Source organism: Pleurodeles waltl, chromosome 4_1, assembly GCF_031143425.1.
Source record: "Pleurodeles waltl isolate 20211129_DDA chromosome 4_1, aPleWal1.hap1.20221129, whole genome shotgun sequence".
Lineage (NCBI taxonomy): Eukaryota > Metazoa > Chordata > Amphibia > Caudata > Salamandridae > Pleurodeles > Pleurodeles waltl.
Genome location: NC_090442.1, coordinates 809,979,893 through 810,005,709, shown reverse-complemented (window position 1 = coordinate 810,005,709; position 25,817 = coordinate 809,979,893). Strand labels below are relative to the sequence as shown.

Genomic DNA, 25,817 nt, shown 5'->3' with positions numbered 1-25,817 from the left:
TCTAGATCAGGAACATACATTTGTGTTCCAAACAGGCACTCATATGAAGTACGACCCCCCCAGTGACCTTTTAGGCAAGTTATTAAGTGCTCTCTGTACTCCATATAGGTGGGCTAGCCAACCACGACCCGTACCTATAACTCTGGCCGTTAAGGACTGCTTTAAATCACGATTTAAACGCTCCACGACAGAATTTCCCTCGGGATGAAATGGAGACGAGAATTGGAGTTGGACCCCCAACAAAGCCATGGTGTCCCTGAATGCCTTAGAGGCAAAAGCGGGGCCCTGGTCCGAATGAAAAGCCGCAACTGCAAATGTATCGACAAAGATGCGCAAATCTTTAATAACAGTTCGAGCGTCAGCCGAGCGTTGTGGCCATACCCACACAAATCTGGAGCACGAATCTACAGCAACCAATATATATTTGTATGCACTATCTGGTGTCAGCGGACCACAATGATCCAAGTACACACACTGTAAAGGTTTATTTGAAATCAGAAGAGGCGTCTGCTGCGGGCGTCTAGCCGACGATACTTTAATTTGTTGACAGATGTCACAACAAAGGACATACTGCTTCGTCTCTTTATAGAGACCAGGCCACCAGTAACGAGCCTGTAAAAGTGAAATCGTGGCAGCCACCCCAGCATGTGCAGAAGCCACCCCCTCATGTGCTGCAGAAATCAATCGAGGTCTCTCAATTTTATTGGGAATTTCACGTACACCAATGCCTGGAATTGTAACAGTAGTATTCAGCGCACCATTCAAGCAGTAACAATATTTTGAAGGAAATCCTTTCGGAAAGGGCGTGCCATCAACCGTAGCCTTTATGGCAGCCGAAATTTCTGTGTCTGGTTTGGAACTCGAACGAGTCACTGCGGCCACAGTGGCGACGGCCACAGTGGCGACGGCCACAGTGGCGACAGCCACTGCCGATTTCGCGGCTTCATCAGCCAAAGTTTTCCCAGCAACGTGTATTCCAACGCGCTGGTGTCCAAGTGTATGCACAACATGGACTTTAGGAAGCGTTTCCTTCAGATCCGCAACCTTACCCCACAACATTTTATGTTTAATGGTGTTGCCTTTAGAATCCCTGAACCCATTCATCTTCCAATAGTGTAGATATTCGTTGAAAGACTGTACACAGTAGTAGGAGTCACAGACCAGCAAGGTTAAAAGTGCCGGATCCGCGTGCTCCAACGCTAACAATAGAGCTTTGAGCTCAGCCAGCTGTGCTGTGCAATCTCCCAAGGTTTTAGTATAAGTATGTCGGGGGCAGAACACTTCCCCCTCCATAGTGCCGCTCACCACCGCACATGCAGCAGAATACTGTTGTTTAGTCCCAACCGCTGGTTGCGCAGAGCCATCGGTATACATGACCACTTGATATTGGTCAATAGGCAACGTACCAGCAGGAACAGGGTATTCCATTTCATATTGAAGAAATTCTTGAGTCTGCAGTTTAGGGTCAAATATGTAATCTACATCAGTGGCTGTCAAAGACGTAGCCCATTGTATCCATCGCGGGTGCAAAGCTTTCGAATTTGGAACACTCGCTTTTGTAACTGCCTCTAAGGCCGGAATTGGGGAAACGACAACGATGCGTTGACCCTGGGCCAGCGGTCTTTCTTTAATAACAGCCATCTGTACTGCAGTGAGAATTTTCTCAGTCTGTGCAAAACGTTGTTCTGCAGCAGAATACAAGTGAGACTTGTATGCAATCGGGACTGTCTCCCCCTCATTAAAGGTGACATAAGTAAACCCAACAGCCCCAGGTATCACCCTGATGACTAAATGTGTCTTATTGTCCCGTGTGTGTAAGTGTTTAACTGCTAAGAGATCACTCTGTAACTCTCGTAGTATGTGTGTATGTTCAATCGTCCAAAATCTACTCGAAAAATTCGGGCGAATCAACTCGTATAAGGGTTTTATACGCGTCGCATAATCAGGAATGTAAGTTCTGCCAAAATTCAGAAACCCCAACAATGACTGGAGCTTCCGAACCGTATTAGGAGGCTGCAATAAAGCACATTTCTCCAAAAAATGTTGCGCCAGGCTCTTGCCCTCACTCAACAACTCATATCCCAGGAAAATTACACTAAGGAAGGCAATCTTTGATTTCTTAAAATTAAACTTATAGCCAATATCAGCAAACCCCACAACAATGCGCGATACACGCCTTAGATGTTGCAGAATCTCATCGTCTGTCAGATATATGTCATCAACATATGATAACGCTTCAGGGTCGAACTCATGCAGCATTTCAGTTACACGAGCCGAAAACAGTCCTGGGCTATTCTTATACCCCTGAGGCAAACGACAAAAAAAATTCTGAGAGCCAAACGCACTGAAACAGGTATAGTCCAGACTCTCGGGCGCTATATTCTGGTAGAAAAATCCATTTGAGATATCTCATGTTGTCTTGTATTTTTTACGCACTATATTATTCATAAGCGCTGCGCTGTGTGAATTCTGTATTACATATGTGGGTGTATGACTATTCAAATGTCGGTAATCCACCACTATCCTATATGAATGGTCCGGTTTAGCAACCGGAAACAAGGGATTATTCATCGGCGAGACACAGGGCTCAATCACACCCTGATACTCCAATTGTGTAAGAATTTTCCTAACTGATGCCCTTGCTTCAAATTTGATAGGATACTGCGGTTGTGGCTGAGGTTCGCCCTTTATCGGAATTACATGATAAGGTGATTGTCTATCCCACCCCACGTTATTTCTATACAGGGCGGAGCCTGTGCTAGAGCCCATGATTTACTATAGGACTCCGCTAGTTCTCTCGGAACAAGTGGTGTGAGAAGGAAGGTGTAATAACCTCCTCCCCAACCGGACAGTCGCGAACAAAGTCAGGTGGCCAATCCTGTTCGGCCAACAGAACATCATATGATTTTACCACATGGTCCCAAAAAATGGCGTTTACAATACGGTCAATGTCCCCTTCCAATCGTAGAGTCACTTCATATACTCTATCAGGATCAGAGACTCGCATGTCCGCCGTCTCGACTTGTATGAAGTCATCAGTTGCTTTCACCTCCAGATGCTCTAGAAGACTCCGGCGAACTATTGTGACCTCTGCCGCGCTGTCTAACAGAGCTAACGCCCACGTCCTGTTCGTCAAGAGAACTCTCTTCTTGAGCGGCATGTCTAATTGAGACTGCTGCCACTTTCTTCTTTTTAAATTGCTGTTTTTGTTGCAGCGGTTTCTCTTCTTGTTTAATAGAAACCTCCGCTGAACGTTGTGAATCCTGTCTCGGTTTCACGTACTCCGTCCTCCGCTCTGACTGCCCACCTCTCTCACTTCTCTTTTCCGAGGAGTCCTGAAAGGAACGAGATTGGCGTGTATCAGTATATTGATATCTATCAGGCGTCTTCAAAGTATCCCTATTCCTGAGATTATACTTATTCTGTGGGGTCTCCGGTTGCGGAGACTGCCAACCATCTTTCTTAGGTGTTTGCTGTTTCTTTTCCCAGCGCTTTTTCGAACCCTCAGGTTGTTGCTGTTTAGCATTATCTTTATTATTTTTACCCTGTAACTGGGGTTTTTGTGGTCTAGCCCCTAGGCTATCACGACCAATACTAGAATATGTTTCCGCTATTATTCTCGGAAGCTCCCGCTCCTGATTAAGCAGCGGAACATCCCGAAGACGCATACGCACTGCTAGTGCTACTGCCTCTCCTTTGAGATTACTCAAAATAATAGAAGAAACTGTGGCAAAATTGCCCAGCAACTGCATGGCCAAATCTAAGGCAGGGGCAGCCCCATATTCATCTTGAATCTGTTTAAGCACGTCCGGTAAATGAGCTGTCGGTGTACCGTGTGCCGTAGTGTAGAGCGCGGCAAACACCGTGCCCCAGGTATTACAAAGGTCCACCGGAGGAACCATCCCATACGGCAAACACATCGTCAAAATTCTATGTTTATCCTGAGGTCCCGTATGGTGAAATACTGCTTCCAGCGTATTAATTTTTTGCGCCAGCCAAAATGGAGTCTCCTCTCGTTTAGCCGGTACCATACCCATAACAGAGTGTACAGTGGCCGGATTAATACCCAGAACCACTGCCTGTGGGTGCGCTGGAGCAGCACGCGCTGCGTTTGTATTTAGTGTCTGCATTACAAACTGAACTAATCGTCTATATGTAGCCGTTAAGTCTGTATATAAACGACGAACTTCAAACACTGCCAATTAAGCAACCGCAGGATGAGCTGTGTATGTAGCCAATAAAGGCCAGGTAGGACCATCATTACTCAGCGGACCTAACCTAACTTGTGCTACTGTGTGTGGGAGGGCGCCATCAAGCCAATTATGGTGTTCTTGATAAGATAGAGGTATTTCTAAATAAGCGTAAGCCCTGTATTGTCCAGGGACATTCGCAACAGTGTATTCGTGAAAAGTATTTGTTCCCCCATCCACTGCTGGAAATCCGACCCAAGAATAAAAAAGTTCCGTTCTATAGGCTGCATGGGCGTCCACCACAAAAGTGACTGGACCCCCCTGGACTGTCAGTCCATGTGTCAACAGATGTCCCGTGAGCGGGTGACGCATATTAATTGCTATATTCACTACATTAGGAGTCGCCATTTTATAAAAAATAGCTCCAGGTCAGAGAAGGCACACCAATATCGGGGTTTTCCTTTCAAAGTTCAAGCTTGAACAACCAACCACTAAGCAATAGGAAGCACCTATTCCGTGGCGGCGGAAACCCTCAGCCCCACGTTGGGCGCCATGTCACGTGGGCTCTCATTATTCTAAATGAGACTACTGGATTTCTACGTAGCAGGATCTATAACGGTGTGGGGGACTGAGTCTGACCCACGTGTAAAGAACTCTGTCACCCTAAATCCGGTTTTTGCTCCGGCTAACTAGCAGTGCCTCATTTCTCCCATGTGGAAGGAATGATTCGGCAGCCGAGCGAACTTCTCAGGGAAGTCGTGGTTACTCAGATCCAAAGCAACTCTCTTATTTCCAATATGATCTCATATACAAATGACAAAGACAGTATAAGTTTTATATAATGTTTTTAATAAAACAACTGTATTTTAGATATTAAGGCGTGAGCCGCAATAACCAGAACGATACAACACAGTAGGATTGAAATAGTCACCAGGAGAGTAAAACATAAGAACAAAGCTATCATATTGTCTAACAGTTTCTACTCTCCCTCTGCTTGTTCTATTTAGAGCACAGCATGTTAAGCTTCTAGCTTGCCTATTGGAATCACTGTGGAGACATCAGCCCTCATACCTGAGCAAAGACCTGTGATCTTGGTTCAGCATCTGCAACGAGGCAGTCAGCGTCTAGTTGTGGTTCCCTGGTCGGAATCTCCCTCTTGCGTGTATTGGGACAAGGAAGTGATTTTATAACTAACATGTCATCGTGATCACAAAATGTCCCTACGCAGGAATGCCAAGTCTAAACTCCTACCACGTCTATCGGCAATGTACCAGACTGTATCCTTGACTGAAGCACAGAGTAAATATGTTATCGGGAACTCCAGTGCTGAAGTAGGCAAAACAGTGTGATATGAATAAAAAACAACACTGTAGAACTGGCTATTTGAAAAATAACAGTACGAAGCCTAATAAAAAGCATGTAGAGCAAAGTGCACAGAGGCTCTAAGCTGTCAGCAAATGAATAAAATATATTCAGGGCAAAGTGCACAAAGGCCTAAAGCCTGAAGCTAAAGCGCAACGAATACGTAAAACTAACCACACTACACTATAACAGCTGGGCACACACAGCCCAGGCTTTGAAGGGCATTCGGGGCAGTACATCCGGCTCTCCCTCCGGATTAATCTCCGGGCACATACTCTACATTTCTTTGTGGGCAAGTCTTTTTTGAGAGTGGGAGGAATGTGATCTGGAAAGTGCAGATCTTTCAGTCTAGCCACATCCTCCACCACTTCTACTCTAGGAACTCTTGCCGGTTCCACCACAATAAGGCTTTCTATCACCGACTCCTGAAAATTAACAAATGTCATCCTTGACTCAGGTGAACAATCCTTGTATACAATAAAGGCATTAAAAGTTGCCAAATGAAATAAATGTAGGGCCAACTTTTTATACCACACATAAGACTTACGAAGAGCAGTGTAAGGTTCCAACCTCTGATCTACTCTATCAACACCACCCATGTGCCTATTGTAGACCAAAATGCACGCAGGTTTGCGCACTTCCGCAACCCTAGACCCCAAACAGCCACAGGGGAATACTCTCATCATGGATTGTCGATAGCATGTACACTTCCCTCCTGTCTGAAAATTTCATAGCTAGCAGCTCATTATTCCACAAGGCACTGCACTGTGCCCTCACAAGTTTCTTACAGACAAGCTCCCTTGGATAGCCTTTCCGGTTAGAACGGATTGTGCCACAAGCAACAGTGTCCACTCTAAACAACTCCTTGAACAACTGCACTCCAGTGTAGAAATTATCTACGTACAAATGGTGATCTTTGTTAAACAGCCGTCTAGCAAGTTCCCACACAATTTTTTCGCTATTTCCAAAAGTGGCCGGACAACCAGGAGGGTCAATACTGGAATCCCTACCAGTGTACACCCGGAAATTATACACATATCCTGTACTGCTTTCTGACAGCAGATACAATTTAATCCCATACCGTGCCCTCTTACTAGGAATGTACTGCTTAAAAACTAAACGCCCCTTGAAAAGGACCAAAGACTCGTCCACACTTATCTCTTTGCCTGGAACATAGACCTCTGAAAACCGATCCACAAAATGATCAAGGACAGGCCTAATCTTAAAAAGACGGTCACAATCAGGGTGATCTCGTGGCAAGGCTAAAGCATTGTCTACAAAATGCAGCATACGAAGAAGAAGCAAATACTGATTACGTGTCATAGTTGCAGGAAATATAGCAGTTGCCATCAAGGGACTAGTAGACCAATAAGAAGCCAGTGACGGCTTCCTGATCAACCCCATCAAAAAAGACAAACCTAAAAACCTTTTCATCTCTTCCAGATATGTGGGAACCCACTGAGTAGCTCTAGACTGAGGCTTAAGTCTGGCAGCGTTGTCCCGCAAATATTGCTCTGCATACACATTTGTCTGCTCCACAATCTCTTCCAAAAATACATCGTCCATAAACAAGTGAAAGAAATGGACAGGCAAAAAGTTTTCCGTATTAACTCTACACCCTGGGAGACCAGTAAATGCAGGTAAATGTGGCTGCTCCATGTTTGGGGCAATCCAGGTGTCAGGTCTTCTAATGGGAAACCCTTCAGCCCCAGGCTGCTGCACTCTTGGCACATCAATGTCCTCCTCTACAACAGGCCCTTCATCTGCACTGAGAGTAGCTTTCTCATCAGAAGAATACTCTTGGACAGAAAACTCACTTCCAGAATCTCCTGCTTCCTCCTCTGCCTCAGATGCAGAGTCAGTGTCGTAATCATGGTCTGAAGACGACTCAAAGAGCATGTGAACAACCTGCTGAGCGGTCACTTTGCGGCTAGCCATGATCCTCACTAACAACAAATGGATTGCCAACAACAACTAGCACTAAAATAAGTAATAAACAAAGTGTAGCTTTATCACAAAGAGTTATGTACTACAAAAAACTATACCACTCACTTGCCTGAATAAGCTACTCACCAAGCAACTACTCTGCACAGACGCAGCAATCACCAATGATATCCCACTAAAAAGAAAAAAGAAAAAAGAAAATTAGATATATGACAACACAAACATCACTGTGCTCAAATCTAAGGACAATGTCAAACACACAATACTGCATTTAGTACACCACCTACAAACATGTCATTCATGCATGTCAACAATACTCCTTTGGAGTAAATTGCTTTCACTTACCTAAAACATGCAACTATGCAAACTGCAGGACAACTACTGCCAAAACCGCAAGGATCCACAGCAAAGGAAGCAAAAGCGTTGAACTAGAAGAAAAAGAAGAAATAAATTGTTATAATCACAAATACAAATACTTTGCCAGTTGACAAACACCCCACCACCAAGAACTTAGAAGTTGTCCCTGGTACCTAAGTGGATCCTGCCCCCCTCGGGGGTAGATGGGCGTAAAACAATTGGCCAATCTGCCCCCAAGGGGGGCAGGAATGGGCAACACCTCTGTGCCCCCTTTAGGGGGCGACCCTTCCCAAAGGTGGCACCCCCAGCACAAAACAAAACAAAAAAATCCCTGGCGTATTGGTGGTTTCTGCTCTCCTTGGGGGCAGATGGGCCTACAAAAATAGGCCCATCTGCCCCCAAAGGGGCAGAAATGGCCAATACGAACTTTCCCCACTTTAGGGGGGCGACCGTTGCCCAAGGGGTGCCCCCAAACATACACCACACGCACACCACACAATCCCTGGCACCTAGTGTGCTTCCACCCACGGGGGCCAGATCGTCCAAAAAAATGGCTGGTCTGCCATCGGGGGGGCCAAAACAGAAAAAAAAAAAATAGCCCCCAGGGAAGCGACCCTTGCCCAAGGGGTTGCCCCCAAAAAACACAATAAAAACAAAATCCCTGGTGTCTAGTGGATTTCGCCCCCCCCGGGGGCAGATCCTCTGAAAAATCGGCGATCTGCCCCCAGGGGGGGCGAAATACTAAAAAAAATAGCCCCCCAGTGGGGCAACCCTTGCCCAAGGAGTCGCCCCCAAAAGAAACTTTACACTAAAAATAAATCCCTGGTGTCTAGTGGATTTCGCCCCCCCTTCCCCGGGGGAAGATCCGCCAAAAAAAAGGCGATCTGCCCCCGGGGGGGGGGGGGGGTGGGCGAAACACAAAAAAAAATTGACCCCGGGGGGGGGCGACCCTTGCCCAAGGGGTCGCCCCCAAAATATAAAAACAAAACAAAATCCCTGGTGTCTAGTGGATTTCGCCCCCCCCTGGGGGCAGATCCGCCGAAAAATCGGCGGATCTGCCCCCGGGGGAGGGGGGGCGAAATACTAAAAAATATTGACCCCCGGGGGGGGGCGACCCTTGCCCAAGGAGTCGCCCCCAAAATAGACAAACAAAACTAAATCCCTGGTGTCTAGTGGATTTCGCCCCATCCTGGGGGCAGATCCGCCGAAAAATCTACGGATCTGCCCCCGGGGGGGGGCGAAATACTAAAAAAAATTGCCCAAGGGGTCGCCCCCAAAATAAACATACCCAAGAAAATCCCTGGTGTCTAGTGGAGATTCCTGCTCCACGATCGCGGGCCCTGCCCGCGATCGTGGAGCAGGAATCTTGTGAAAACAGGTACAGGGGGAAAGGAAAAAGCCTTTCCTTTCCCCCCGTGTCTTTCACCCCCCCCCCAAAACCCCCAAAACGGAAAGGACTCAACCTTTTGTGTCCTTTCCTCCTCAACGCGCTAGAAGCAAATGGCTTCCAGCGCGTCCGGCAACACCTGATGACGTCGGCCCGCTGTGCGCGCGCTGACGTCATCGGATTGCCGGGGGGGGGGTTCGGGGTGGAAGGGGAAGGTCTTCCCCTTCCATCCCCGCCTTGGGGGGCGAGGGGGGTGCACGGGGGGGGCGCGCTAGCGCTCCCCCAAGTTCCTGTGTGCTTTGGACAAAGTGACCTCGTCCAAGGCACATGGGAACTGTAGGCACAGAACCGGTTAAAAGTATTAATAGAAAATAGCACAAAGAAGCACAAAGTGGCAATTATTGTCATTAGCCATAGTAGACCGGGACCTAGGAACAATTTAGAGCTGACTGGGATGGAGCATGGGTCCTATACAGTAGATTGGACCTGCTAAGGCCTGTACATGAGTAAGTTCCAACCTGAAAAGGGACTTTGTCATTGTTCTGAAGAAGAATTCTCTGTGTGGGACAAACCTGAAATTCAGTATGATGCCATGGAACTGATGGTCAGATACTTTTCATGGTTGGTCTCCCTGCTTCTCTGGAGCAAATGGTTTGAACAAGTTCCCAAGCTTCTTTGGTGCCCAAACAAACACTAGAGTAAACTTACAAGGGCTCCCATGACCTTATGGGGAGCACTTAGGGACTCTGACGGTGTCAGAGTGCCACAGCAAAGTTCATTCATAATTGATCATGGGATTCTTCACAGAAAGTTCTTCTGGTTTTGTATGTGTCTGGAGCCACCCAGGGTAACATCCTTATGATCCTTAGATATCCTTTTATTCTTGGATTTCAAGTGGATGGGGGTTCGACCTCTTCTCGTCCTTCTCCCATGTCACAGATGCCAAGTGCAGCAGGCCCAGTCTCCTTGACATCCTTTTGCAAATCCAGCAGTGTTTTGATAGAGTGCCAAGTTGATTTCCTAGCTCTAACTTGTCAATGGGGCTAACTCCCTAACCAGTGTGGTAAAAGGTCCCAGGGCCCACCCTAACCACTTTTTTTGTTTAGCTTACTGCTTTTTTTAATACAGTACTTATGATGATGTACAGTGGGCTGTCTGGGCAAGCAAAGTCCAGTCATTTAAGCACAGCTGTCCAGAATTTCTTGCTGTGCAGTGCTTGCCCTGTTGCCTATCTCTCAAGAATTTCAGGTAGACTGAAATACCACCCTCAGCCATGCTGCTGACCTGAGACAGGACTGGGCCACTCTTGAGTGAAGCTCAGTTCACACAAAAGAGACCTCGACAGTTGAGCTTCACAACATTATATTGCAGAAAGAAGCCAAGGCTATTTGAGCTTTTCAAGGGTGCCAAGGCAGACAGGGGTTAATGGGCTCAGATTGCGGTAATCAGAGTTTTGTTTAGCACTTGTGTACTAGGGCGTTACCCTAATATTGAGCACAAAACTGAGCACCTATTACACCCAAACAGCATTCAACGAACAGGATAGCGAAGTCAAGCAGTTCAAGGCTTACTCAAGGAGGTGATGTGATGTTATAGACTCAGCAACCAGTCAATACATTTATGCCTAGTGCTTTTTTTAAAATAAAAGATGGAGCACTTTACTTTAGACATACAACACAATACTGAATATAATCATCAGAGGACATTTCAATTGGTACACCAATACTTCAAGTAAATATGGTGTCATGAGAGACTGCTTAGGCTGCACCTCTAGGGCAGAGGTCAAGTGGTAGTTCAGTGCAAAGGAAATCTTAGATATCCTGGGTGAATTCCATGTGTAATATTTATGGGGAACTCCATATTTACTCCTTCTGAAGAGTGAAATACTTAGTTCACAAAGCAATAGTTCTCCTCCCTCTTGGTGTCACACATGTGCCTAAACATTCTGCCTCTTTGGTTGTTGGGGTGCAGACAAGGCCTAGATATGCAAGTGGGTGGCAGCCGTAGCACTGCTCTAAGTGGTGTGCACACCCCATCTAGTAGGAATTTCCCCCCAGCTCCACAGATACTACCATGGTGTGTATTTAATGAATGTGTGCACGTCGTGTCAGGTGAGCGTCAGCAATGCCAGTACCAGTTATGGAGAGGCTGCTCTCTGGTTGTGCTGCTCACAGTCCAGTAGCTCTCTGTTCATTGGATTTTTCTTGGGTTCAGCCCACCAACTAAACAGGGCTAGGAGTCCTCTCCAGGTCACAAAGGTGATTAGAAGGCATTGATCATTGTCTTTTCTGAGAGTTGGTGTTGCCTTTCCTCTTGGCACAGCACTTCCTGCAGCACTCATCAGCTGAATCCACAGGCTGTGGTCACTGTTCTTTGGGGCCCAATGCTCCAAGGTGCTTAGGTTATTTGGTGAGAAAGCTTGTGCAGAAACAGCTAGTCTGTTTCGATGAGCGCTCCACACTAATTGATGCCCACCAGCTTCAGCACAATATGTGGGGATACTAGGGACTTTCAGGACTCATCCTCTGATTGAGTGATCCTTGAATTACAATAGGCAGCTTTTGTTTGTTCTGTTTCAACTCTTTTATAGTCTGTCTTTTCTGGGCAGTCTCTTTCTCATGCAAGGCCACATCCAATGCCCCTTCTAAGCAGTCGGTCAGCTCCTTTCTTAAGTAGGCCCAAGGTAGCTCATATGGGAAGGCATGTAGCACTCCCCATGTTTCTGATACCAAACCTGGCAAATGGAAGTTGGCAGTCAATGCCCAAACCCTGGAGCACACAGGAATATATCAGTTGCCATTGGCATGGGACCCTGATTCAGGCAGAGAAATCATGGTACACTGTTTGTCCTATTTTTATAGTAAGTTATACAGTAGAGTTTTTGTATTCTAAAAACCTTTTGGACCAGCCATGGGCATTTTGCCTTTTGCATTTTCTCTCCACAATTGCCAAGCCATAGTCTTTGTCTTCATGTGGAAACAAGAAGGTAGAATAAAGTTGGTTGTCTCTGTTAGGGGAAACACAAACCAAATCACAAAAGAGTGAGAGGCAGACCCTTTTAACTATCTGTTAACTTCTAAGGGGAACCCTTCTAGGGAGCAATGGAGCAGGAAAGGACAAGGGAATTTCCATATAATTATAAAAGGATCACATCCTCTCTTCCACACCTTAGAGCCCATTCAACTGCAAATGGACTTTCAAATGTTCTTGAGGAGTCCAGCATTCACATTACTGCCTCAGGTTCACTTGGAGGATGCTAGAGTACTGAATACTACATGAACAGCACAGAACTGGATCCCGCTCAATATCCCAGCAGTCAGTGCTTATCTCCAGCATAAAGACTAGGTTGCAGGGGTATTGGACCAAATGAGCCAAAGGAAGGCACTGCTGAGCCACTGAATTTAAAGACTGATGGCACTCAGGAGCTTTCTGCTTCCACTCCCTGTGGCAAGCATTACTATCACTGTGAATGAAGGAGAGGGACCACTTTGTTACCTTACCACTTCCAGAAACTGTAAGTGAAAAATGTAAACATCTTCGAAATGCCCTGTACTGGTTTAAAATATGATGGACAGTCCATCAAGCAGCGTCTGAAGGTGCCTTTACCTTATGAAGCCAGTGGCTGAAGGGTGCTGCCTCAAAGTCTCTTTTTCTGGGTAGTGTATTGTGCTGATGTGAGGTCTGCCAGACAGACGCAAAAGCGGTCTGTACACAGACCTAAATATACTGAAAGGCCAATGCCTAAACAATTCTAAAACACACTATGGGGGTCATTACAACCCTGGTGGACGGTGTTAAAGCGGCGGTAAGACCGCCAACAGGCTGGCGGTCTCTTTTTTGAGTATTATAACAATGGCGGTTACCGCGATGGTCATCCGCCGCTTCTCCGTTCCGCCCGCCAGGGCGGAGACGACCGCTGGGCTGGAGACCTGGGTCTCCAGCACGGCGGCCGTCACCATACCGCCGCCGGTATTTTGACCCGGCGTACCGCCGTGGATTTCCAGCAGTAGGAACCGCCATGAAATCCATGGCAGTAAGCACTATCAGTGCCAGGGAATTCCTTCCCTGGCACTGATAGGGGTCTCCCCCACCCGACTCCCTCCCCTACACCCCCCACCACCCCTGCCACCCCCCAAAGGTGGCTGGACCCCCCCCCACCTCAACCCCCAACATCACATAACTCACACACACACGACACGCACGCAGGCACCACCACCAACACACACACGCACACACACCAACATACATGCCTACATCCACACACTCAGTCAGACACGCACACCCATATACAGACATGCACGCACACATCCATACAGACATACACGCACTCATTCCCAAAACACGCAACACCCCCGCAAGCAGACACGCACTCACACACCCCCTCTACATACACAGACGCACACCCCCATGCACCCACACCACACACAACACCCCGCCACCCCCCCCTCCCCTAACGGATGATCGACTTACCTGTTCTGTTGATCCTCCGGGAGGGGACGGGAGCCATGGGGGCAGCTCCGCCGACACCACACCGCCAACAGAACACCGCCGCGCCGAATCACAGGACGTGATTCACTGGGCGGTGTTCTGTTGGCGTGGCGGTGGAGGTGGAGCAACCTCCACTTCCCCGCCGCCCGCCAGTATGGCTGTTGGCGGCTCTCCGTCGGAAAAAGGACGGAGAGCAGCCAACAGTCATAATACGCCAAGCGGAAAACTGCCACTACTGGCGGTCTTCCACAGGGCGGTCCCTCGGCGGTCTTGTTAAAAGACCGCCAAGGTTGTAATGACCCCCTCTATATTTACAAGACAAATAGCAGACATCATCAAAGTTCACCTTCCAAAATATTTCGAAAGTCAAATGGTCAAAGGTACATCAGGGTGAATGCACTAATACATATGGAGTTTTCCATGTTGATAGGTTTTACCAAAACCTCAGTGCCTGGTTTAAAAATACTAGTGAAGGCTGTGCTTCTCGACAGACCCACTAGTTTCATGACATCAAAAGATGTGTAAGAAAATATGCGTAAACTAAATTTCAGTAGATTGTCCTTACATATTTGATAGTCTTTCGGAAGGCCCACCTGGGTGTTACTACTAGCTAGGGTGACACTGCAATCCTTAATGTTTCTGAAAGTTATGTGCCTTATAACTTTATAGATCACGACATTTCAACTCCTGATCCATGTAAACTCACTAGGTATACTTCTGGAATGCTGGATGCAGTGGATGCTCCTTGATTATTAAGTACTTGGTCTTGAAGACAAGGCCATTATTTTTTATAGCCATTATACCAGGCAGTGATTGAACTTGAAGCTAGTGTGTCCCCTTTAAAGATGGCACAAGTATGGACGAAAAAGCAAAGGTCATGAAAAAGTCCAACATGGAGATCCAGATTGACAGTAACATCCTCACAGCTAAAGAGAGCCAGTCCACCCAAGTGTGTGAAATTCAAATACAAGGTTAGAGGCAGGATATAAAGGAAGAATTGGAGATGAGTACCAAATCCCAAAAGTTCCTTGAGGAAAATAGGAAGGACAAAATAAATCTGACGTAAAAACTAGCAACGGGGTGAAGATCTTGCCAGTAAAAAAAATACCCAGAAGATTTGCGACAGTCCTAGCAGGTAGATTTGATTTGTTACATACAAGCGCGCTGGAAATGACACAAGGCGAGCAGTGGAAGGAAAGGCAGAAATGATAGACTGGTCTGAGCTACAACAAAATACCAGGAAGCAGCTATGATGGACTGAGACCAGAGACTTGAAGTCCCTCCACACTATGGCATCCTAAATCAAATCAAATCAAGACATTGAGTGTCCCGGCGCTAACAGGTCAGTGAACGAGCACCTCTGGGGGGGAATTAAAACACTCTATTAGAAAGCCAAGTTTTCAAATGGTGTTTAAAAGACCCCAAGCCTTTGATGGCTCGGAGATACAGAGGCAAAGAGTTCCAACCTCTGGTAGCCATAGCACAGAAGGTAGAATCACCAGATCTTCCCTTCTTAGTTTTGGGCACGACTGTCAGTAGTGCCTCCGTAGAGCACAAAGTTCTGGTTGGGCTGGTAATGCAGGAGCCTCTTAGACAAATAATAAGGTCCCAGTCCATAGAAAGCTTATTGGGCTAACGTCATTCTCTTGAATTTCACTCTTGCCTTAACAGGTAGCCAGTGCAATTCTTTAAGATGGGCGTGCGCAGAGCTATTCCCCTACCCTCCTTGAAGGCTGTGGCCTGTAGCTCCCCCGCCACTACCTGCAGATCCCCTTCCTGTCTCTATCCCGCAAGCGGCAGAAAGCAGAGCAGCGTCACAGTTCCCCAAAGAGGGCCATCATTTTTCAGAACAAGAAAATAATTATACAGTAGGAAATAACTTTAAAGTATATGTTAACAAAAAATACACTAAAAAGGAAGTCTTATCTGGTACATAGTAAGACAGTTTAGATGTGTAAAATATGTTGATTTAAATTTCTTAACCGCGTGTGCCAATAAAAAACATGTTTGGTCTCTTAATAAGGTGGTGGCAGCAGCACCAGTGGACTCGGTAATATTCGTAACGATCCATCCAAAGTGATCAATCCCTCGACCTCGCTCTTGCTGTTGGCAGTGGAAGGTAATCTTAATTTAATATAAATATGTTTTGTCATTGTATTGACTGTCATTCATAAAAACAAAGGCTGCTATTTTCGTGCCAGGCAAACAAATGTAATTTGAGCTCTTTTTGCATTTATATCCTACGACATAGTTTTGAAATCGTGACAGGTAATATGGGGAGGAGTGTGAATGAGGCCCGGTTTCGTATCTTTCTCCAGTTTTAACATGATATCAGTAAGGTTATCGGCATACATAGTGAAAAATGTAACGCTTTGGGCCAAAGATGCTGGTCCATGTTAAACAAAACTCTTTAGGCCTCTGACTAAGGCAATTCCATAGGTGTCATACATGTGAGAGAAAGGCTCCTAGAGATATACATGTAAGTAGCTAGTTGTTCCTAGTTAAGGTTTAGCGATCAGTTCTGGAAGGTGCATAAAAGTAGCGCCATTTTAAGAATGTTCTGTGCTTCAGGCAAGACATATTTAGGGGCCCTCTGCTGGGAACAGCGAATTATATACCCCATTTTCTGTTAGTTCAAGCCCACGTAATGGCTCACTGTATTGCTTTGTAAGTGAAACTTAACGTTACACAAAACCAGCCAAATTGTGTCCTAAACAGGGCCCCAAAAATCCTTGCGATGAGATTGGGCGAAAAAAGGGACAGAGGTAGAGGTAGGCAGAGAGAGGGAGAGAGGCCGAGTTAGAGAAATAGCCAGAGGTGAAGTAGCGAGGCAAAGGATCCCTTTCTTTGTGCGGGGCCCGTCGTTAATTGCCCACTTTTCCCAGACTTTAAAATGTTTGTGCATAGGAACGCTTGAAGAAGCTCCTTTACGTTCTTGCCCTTGAACGAATACAGAGCAGAGATTAAAGTTACACAGTGGATACACACTCTCTCCTTTTGTCAGAATTTGAGGACAAAAGGGTGACCGCTGCAGGCTCAGAGTTATGTTTGCCTGGTAAGATTTAATGCCACCCAGTAAAAAAAGATATTGAATTGCAAGAGCAGAAACAGCAACTTGGGGACTACATTTGCAAATGTAATAATGCTGACCAAATAACCACACATCACAGCTCTACATCAGAACGCACTAATGAGACCCTGACAGATGCTAACCTTAAGTTCTGAGAAGAGCATATTTGACAACATTTTCCGTCGACAGCTTTCCACTCCTTTCTAAAGCTGTGTAATAGCGAGGAACCAAAACGAAGTTTTCTGAGCTCACGACCTTGGGAGGATACTACTAGACGTGCAGTTTTTCATATGAGGACATCGTCTTCATCCCTTCTTTTTCTTCTGTACTTATAGGTAAATGACAATGTATATGCTGTCCCCCACTCCATTCTTTTATTATTTTTGCGTCAATGTAAGCTGTACAAAGACTGGACATCATATTAACATACATTTATCTCCATTATCTATGTGCGTAATCCCAAAAGGTCTAATCACATTACATTACAATGTATGGTGTAGCAGGAGGTATTGGTTCAGATTTACATAATCAGCTAACTGGCAGGTCATAACATACATAAGTGGACAGTGACTGCATGTTGAAACTGTGAGATGTTCGGCGGGGCCGGCTTTAGCTCTGGTGGCGCCCTGTGCGACAGTGTTTTTTGCACCCCTTCCCCATGACCACCTCCTCGGATTCACTCATTACCACCTTGTAAATGTGCCCCTCATCTCTCCATAGTCCCCTTTTACTTACATTCATTTGTTTTAAAGCGCTTGTAAAGGCTGGCTTCACAGCTCTCTCCCTAGCAGGAACATTAATCACAAGAAGTATTTTGACCTTTTAATTGTTTCCTGAAGGCTGGACGCACAAGGAACTTTTCAGCAGGTGCATTTAAATTGCAAGTTTCTTAAGTAATTGCTAAACAGAGCCCTCCCTCCCCCCCACCTGAGGGCAGGGCCCCCCAATCCAGGTCAGCACCTGGTGCGGCCGCACCGCTCGCACTGCCATAAAGCCGGCCCTGATGCTCTGCACTGGTTGGGAGAGTGTAGATAAGCTGTTTCAGCATGTAACAGTTAAATAAGTCTAGTCCCTTGTCTATATTACGAGGAACAACTAACAAGGTGTCAGATACCCTGCAATGACGTGCATCGTCCTAGTAAGAGTGGTGACGGAGTGGAGGCACACATAGGATTGGGGGGGGAGGAAGAGAGGGGGGAGAGTAAAAATCTATGATTTTTTAGAGAGCACTTGTAATTCTTGTAGGAGCATATCCCACTCCATTGCGATGGGGATCTTGCGTAAACCTCTAACCTCTTCTCTGCGGAGGGCTACTGACTCAGCTTTGCCTCATTTCAGCATGGCGGCAAAACAGTACGCTACGTCAGAAAGATGTGTATCCTTCCACCTCATGGCAATAGTCCTGACTATGAATAAGGCTAAATCTATGAGTTTATTGGTGGCTCTTCCCAATTTATTGCGCTTAAATAATCCCGGGAGGCCAATTTTCATATTACATAAATTCTTCCCCCCTGTAACAGTTGTCAGGATGTCCGTTACTACCTTCCACTTTGATTGCACAGGCCAGTCCAGAACATGTGCGCCGTATCAGCATCCTGGGAGTTGCATCTAGGGCAGTTCGATGGGCTACCATATATCCTGTGTAAGCGTGCAGGTGTAAGGTACGCTATGTGCAATATGTTATGTTGTATATATTGAAATTTAGCATTGCATGAAACTTTACACTGGTATCTAAGTATTCAGTCCCATTTCTTCTGTGTGAAGTCACAGCCAGTGTCACACTCTCAGCATTGTCTAATGGATTGTAATATGTAATGCGGTGTGTGAGCCATCGCACATGTGAACCATGTGACTAGACGTCTCCCTCTGCCCATCATGTAAATTGCATAGACCAGGGGATGCATGTCAGGTTCCGTGTCCACAATCTGCCAGTTTCATTGCAATTTAGCTAGCAGAGTGTGATAGGCTAAGAAATGACCCAATGATAGAGTATGGTTGATGCTAAGCTGCTCAAATGGTATGAGAACAGTGTCTTGGAAGAGTGCACCCAGGGAGTTCACTCCCTCCGTCTCCTAAGCTCTATTCCATCTCTCCTGAGAAGTTCCCTAAAGGGGCGTATCAAGCTTATATGGATCTCTGGGGAGTACGGTGTCTACATCGGGGTTAGCCTGAAGTTTCTAGTGTAACTGTTAAATGCAATGGTCAGGAGTTGGTTGGAGTATGGGGGGAGCTTCTCTGCAGGCAGCATCAGTTCATGTATCATGTTGTGTGCATGATCAGGCATGGGGAGGCCTGATTCTGTCAGGTGCCGACCCACCAGCCACTGAGATATCCATTGTAGTTGTGCCGCTAAGTAATAGTGCTCAAAATTAGGAGCTCCTAATCGACCTTTGTCAACTGGGAGTTGAAGCTTTTGTAAGGTGACACACCATCGCCCCCTGTTCCACATGAAGATTCCTAGCATACTATGTAGGGTGTGAAATGTGGAGCTCGGTATGTGAACTGGTAAATTTTGTAAGTAATAAAGGAGCCAGGGTAGCATTTACCGTTTTAGATAACAAGACCCGGCCCTGTCCTGTAAGTGGGAGGGTGCTCCAGAATGTCAATTGTGATCTCAGGGAGGCGATAGCTCGGTGAGATTGCCATCTACCAGGTCTCGAGGGTCATGATATATACAGATGCCTAGATACAGAAATGTATGTGGTTCCCAGTTCACAGTGTGGGGGCCCACCACAGCGGGCAGGCTGGATGTATAGGAAACAGACACATCTTCACCCAATTTACACCCAACCCGAGGCTTGTCTCTGTTGTCTAGCCCTTGACGGATGTCACAGATGTATATGAGGACATCGTCAGCATAAAGGGAAACACCATGCAATTCTTCCCCCGTTCACATATCCCAGGCTTCACCTTCTCGCCTTAAGCACTAGGCTAATGGTTCCATTGCCAGCGTAGACAGGAGTGACAACAATGGGCATCCCTGTTGCGTTCCCCGGTTTATCTCCAATGGGGCAGATATGAGATTGCCTTTCTTAACTTGGGCTAGAGAGGCTGTGTAGAGTAAGCGAATGAGGTGTAGTAAGCACCTTGGTAGTCCAAATCATGAGAGCACTGCAAACATATAGTCTCGGTCTACTTTGTCAAATGCACACTCCAAGTAACACTAAACAGGCAGCAGATAGCCAGAGTGGTGGGGTTTGTTCCAGCACTGGTTGAAGCCTACGGATGTTAAGTGTAGTGGAGCAACCAGGGACAAAGCCGTTTTGATCAGTGTGTACTAGTTTGGTCATAGACTCTGTGTCACTGTCTAGCGGGAATCCACAACAGCCAACTTGTCAGTCTGACCCAGACGTAGAATACACAAGCAGGCAGATGCACTGAATGGTTCAAGCAAGAAAATACCCACTTTCTAAAAGTGTAATTTGCAAAATGACAATTTAAAAACCAGCTTTACCAAAAGGTGTATTTTTAAATTGTGAGTTCAGAGACCCCAAACTCTACATCTCCATCAGCTCCCAATGGGAAACTGCTCTTCAAGGATATTTAAAGGAAATCCCCATGTTAACCTATGAGACAGATAGGCCTTGCAACAGTGAAAACCGAATTTGGCAATATTTCACTGTCGGGACATGTAAAACATATCAATACAAATCCTACCTTTAACATGTACTTCACCACACCCAAGGTGCTACCTAGAGCCCACCTTAGGGGTGCCTTACATGTAGTAAAAGGGAAGGTTTGGGCCTGGTGAGTGGATACCCTTTCCAGGTTGAATTGACAGTGCAAGACTGGACACAGACACTGCAGTGGCAGGTCTGAGACATGTTTACAGGGCTACTCATGTAGGTGGCACAATCAGTGCTGCAGGTCCACTAGTAGCATTTGATTAACAGGCCCTGGGCACACATAGTGCACTTTACTAGGGACTTGTTAGTAGATCAAATATGCCAACCATGGATAAACCAATCCCCAATACAATTTACATAGGGAGAACTTGCACTTAAGTGCTGATCTGCAGTGGTAAAGTGCGCAGAGACAGAAAACCAGAAAAAACAAACAAAAAAAGGCAATTTCCAACACTCTGAGAGGCGGCCAGCAAGGGTTTTACTGAGTATTTTATAGTCCGTGCCTAACATAGACAATGGGCGATATGATGCCACTTCCAGTGGGTTCTTATCCGATTTAGGAAACAAAACTATGAGGGACTCACAGAGTGTAGGGGGCAGGATCCCCTCAGTTAGGGCTGCCTGATACAACTCCAATAGTTTAGGTACAAAGATGTTGTCATAAGCCTAATAGTAGAACTCCACTGGAGTTTTACCAGTGGCTGACCACCCGATGGACGCCCTAAGCTCCTGCTCTGTAAGGGGCAATTGCAGCTCCTCCCGGGCCAGTAGGTCCACAGTTGGTAACACCAGGTCAACTAAGAAAGCCTGTGTGGCAACATTCTGATCAGTCACAGGTGGGTTGTAGAGTGCCTTATAAGAGGAGATGAATGTGGCATTGATATCCAGCTGACTAGTGACCGTGCAGGTCTGGGATTGACGTATCATGGTGATCAGTGCAGTTGGGTTGCATCACGCCACAGCCAGGCCAGTAGGTGACCAGATTTGTCACCATCGGCATCTTAGCTTGATAGGCTCGGAAATCAATTAGCTGCGCGTGATGTTCCCTGGCATTCGCAAGTGTGTGGCAAGCCGCAGAGGCTGTGCGGGATTCTGTTTCTAACATGCTGGTGGACTGTTCAAGAGTCATTATCTATGTATATCCAATCTCACCCCCACCACTGTATTTGTGCAGTGGCCCCAGAGTACCACTTTAAGAACTTCTCATTCTGTGGGCCTGGTTGTTTTGTCATGCCCCAATTTTCCATCATATACCGGGTCACTACTTCCTGAGTTGATACACAGAATGCACTATCTTCTATTAGTGTCAATTGAAATCACCAGGTGGGTACATGTGGATGAGGAGCTCCCCAGTCTAAGTGTATTTGTAGTGGGTTATGGTCCGAAAAACCCAAGCCAAGGTATTCTCCAGTTTCCACCCTCATATTTATGGCTGGATGACATAGTAATCAGTCCAGTCTCACGTATAGATGATGGGGCGGGGAATAATAGGAGTAGTCCTTAACATTTGGGTATAGTGCGAGCCAGCTGTCAAGGAGCAACCAATGGGTGAGCCATTGCATGAGGTTCACTGCAGTTGCTATACATGGGAGATCGGCAGTGGGGTTGTGGTGTTTGCGAGTGGTTGAGGACAGGGTTGAGTAAACTATTGAATCCCCACCAATGAGCCATGGAATATGTTCCCCCTTAGTGAGGATCACCTAGGGGTGAGCTGGGAAGGCCTGCTGGGCCACATTAGGTGCATAGATACTGCCCAACAGGAGTGGGCGGCCATCCAGCTGGCCTTCCACAAATACAGATCTGCCCTCAGGGTATCTATTTCCATGGCAGTGTACCTGAAGAGGACAGCAGAACACACCCAGACTAAACCCCCCGGCAAACCCAGAGTATGTAGTGCAATACCACTGCCCAAGCCATCTCTTTTGTAACCCTATGTCTTTACCCCCCGCTACATGGGTCTTCGAAAGAAGTGCGATATGAATACTAGGCCAGCGAATGTTTTGCTGGATTAGATGTCTCTTGTGCATTGTCCTCATTCCCTGTACATTCCAGGTAAGTACTTGCAGTTTAGTCATGACATTTTAGTTTAACTGGTGCCAACAGCATGAGTGGAGTATGACCTGTAAATGAACGCAGAATTAACTCAACCCCAAACCCCCTCCCAGGATATGCGCAGAAACGGTGAATACCCTTACACTGAACTGATAGACCCATAGCATGGGAATTCTATTAGTGATGTCTCATGCAGGACTCTAACTAACAACGGACAATTGTCCAGTGGGAGGACTGTGACCAACAACTCAAGACTATATTCACCTTGTCAGTATGATAGAGTGGAGTCCAGTGCTCATTACGTAGTCATGCTCTTTATGGTCCTGCTGTCCCTTTCATACTATGGAAATATAAATTAGAAGTGTAGACCAATATTAGCGGGTAAGTGAGTGATCCCCAGGAGGGTGTCTGTGGAAAGAAAGGTGCACCTGGGCCTAGTGCTCCCAGGTAAGACTGCATGCGCCATCATCATCATAAGACAGGGTTCATGCCAATAGGTCTGATATTTGTGGGGTGACCTGTAGCAGACATCGTTGAGGAGTGACTATTTAGCGAGGAAATCAAGCCAGAGTCCGACTGGGAGTCTTCCATAAGGTACAGTGATTGGGGGGGGGGGGGTGGAGGGAGCCCCGCTTAGATGCTGGATGTGATATCGCTGACAAAGTGCGTTGCTGTTGGTCTTGCACCTGTTCCGGGGAGGGAGTCTCACTTCAGCTCATGGGACCACGATATTCTGACCTTTCCGATGTTGTCTACGTCTCTACATCTCTGCACTAAAGTTCTGTACTGGAGTAGCTGGAGTTGACAATTCATATCAGCGCTGCCCCAACCAGTCTCGGGCATCAGTAGGCTCTGTGAAAAAGTAACTAGTCTGATTGATCAGTACTTTGAGCTTTGCTGGATACAGCGAGGAGTAGGTGAGTTGCAGGCGCTTCTTGGCCCCTAGGAAGGAAGACCTCTGTCACTGCACCCGCAATGTGTAATAAGGGAAGAGAAAGATACATGCATTGTCATGTTAAATGGGGCCTAAATAACGGGCTGCTCTCATCCTCCATCTTTATCCCTGAAATTCAGGAGAAGGGTCACCACTGACCTAGGAAGTGATCCCACTGGCGGTCTTCTCGCTGGGATTCTCTGCATGCGCTTCACTTGGTGATGTGTGAAGAGAGTCATCAAGAGTCAACTCCTCTCCATTCCAACCAGGGATCACTTCTGGCAGAGGGGCATGAGCTGTGTCATTTCTTCTCCCTACAATTTTACAGAGGTAGGCTGTCATCTGTGGCTCAACTGTCCCTCACATGGGGTGGTTCAGGTGTCTCTTGTGTACCATCTTCCATTATTCAGGGCCTCCACATACTTACATTTACTGCCAGGCTGGATCAGACCCCAAAAAATAAGACACACTCCTCAGCGAATATGAGGAAACAGAGGAGGTGGGGTGGTTGATGCATGTCAGCCCCCACTCTGTCGCCTTCCTGGCACGGAGGGCAGAGAGCACTGTTAACAACGTCCCGGGTGAGGGTCCATCTTCAAACAATGCCGCCACCCAGGCCCGTGTCCCTCCAGACCTACCAGGGGATGTTTTGTCCAGTTGTTGCTTCCACTTGCAGGCATCAGAGCAGCGATTAAAGGCAGAGTGCCTCCCCCCAGGCGGAGCAGAGCAGCAGTGGCTTCGCGACGAGTGAATTACAGGCCGCACTGCTCTCAGCGTCGGTCTGCATGCTGGCTTGCTCACCGGTGTTCCTCCCTCCGCAGGCTCTGGCAGTGAGTGCATTGCCCCCCATCCCCGCCGTTCAGATCAGGCCGAATGAGAGGGGGCCCCACACAGCCAACAGGGGCCCCCACTCGTGCAAGCAGGCCTATCCTGGTTCAAGGACTGACTGGGCTAGGCCTCGGCTCCACCCGCAGGGACCCACATCACGTCAGCAGTCGGAAGACCACTGCAATCCAACGTGACTCTTAAAGGCGGAGAAACAGGGTGTCCTGGGATCCTTAGGCCGTATACATTCCCCAATCTAAGTATGGGACCACTGAATGCTGGCTGGTGCGCTGATGGCGGCAGATCGTCAGTCAGGGCTCGGAGCTGCCCTAACTTTGGTCTGCCATCTTGCCACGAATGGCCACGTGCCCCCGTCCTAATTTTAATACAAACATTTCTCAGTACGGGAATGCACAATCCATCTAAGTATCAAGTATCAATTCCTAAACAAATTTAAGAGGTAACCAACCAACATAATGCAGTACTCAAAACATTTATTTATTCGTAATATTGTACCCCGTATTTAAAATGCTCTAAATAATGATCAGACAGTGCAAAATAGTTAGTGGAAGACAAGTGTCGATAGATAAAAAGACACACAACTCTGGCCCCTTGAAGTTTTATTTTTGCCATAGAGAGTTGGTGAGTCTATGTATTGTCTATAATCAACTCTGTTTCGACCTCTAGGGCTAATGCAAGGTCATCATCAGGACAAGGGGACAATGTAGAGCATGTTGGTTAGTGTCAAAGGGTGCTTGATGAACAGGCAAAGGGGTGCATGGTGACAGATTCTACAGGACCCCAGTAGATGCCAATTTCAGTCACTCTGATGTGGTATGGTGCAGGATAACTACACCAGTCTTGTAAGGATTCTCTTATTCTTATTCCCAGAGGGCAAGCAGGTGAAGAAATTAAAGAGCCTAATCATGAGTGCAGAGTAACTGTCTACTGATAAGGAACTAACTAACTGAATTCCAAACAGTGTCACAAATTGATTGCAGAGCATTGCGGCAACAGTAAAATGGACGTGGATTCAGTCCCTTACTAGCCTAAGTTTTAGATTTGTTCCTAATACCTGTTTGCTAATTACACTGTGCACGGTACTCTCGTATCAATTTGTGGCATTTGGAATGCATTTATTTGTACGCCTCAATCTTTGGACAGTTACTCAGTTCTTACAATTAGGCCCTTTATCTTCTTGGAGATTAAGAGAATTCCTATCTGAGTGGTGCAGTTTCGTTATTGATAATTGAGACCTTGTCCCAAAAAATAGATTGGTTTATACCTTGAATGACCTTATCTACATTTTGTTCAATATTGTTTTTTTTCAGAACGGTGGGGGATGAATCCTTAGGTATTTAAAGGGGCTGGGTTCTTATGGTAGTCCTAGCTCTGATAGGAGTTCTACAGCTTGGTGAGTCATTGCTCCTCTGACTGGAAAAAACAGGATTTGGACAAATTAGCCCACAACCTCGACATATCACCAAATTATTCTAGCATTGTAAGCATGCCTGGTATTTCCCTGTCTGGGTTTCTCATTTACACAAGTGTGTAGTTGGGATATCATGGCACTATAGCCCTT

The 25,817-nt window shown here is 46.6% G+C and overlaps 1 protein-coding gene across 1 annotated transcript in view; it reads left to right on the top strand.

The window, feature by feature from the left end:
* CFAP54 (cilia and flagella associated protein 54) overlaps window positions 1-25,817 on the top strand; it is a 1,075,777-nt gene that overhangs the window by 138,902 nt on the left and 911,058 nt on the right. The window contains exon 10 of the mRNA XM_069229529.1: window positions 15,752-15,847. Coding sequence (XP_069085630.1) covers window positions 15,752-15,847 — 96 coding nt within the window. The remainder of the gene's footprint in view (window positions 1-15,751; window positions 15,848-25,817) is intronic.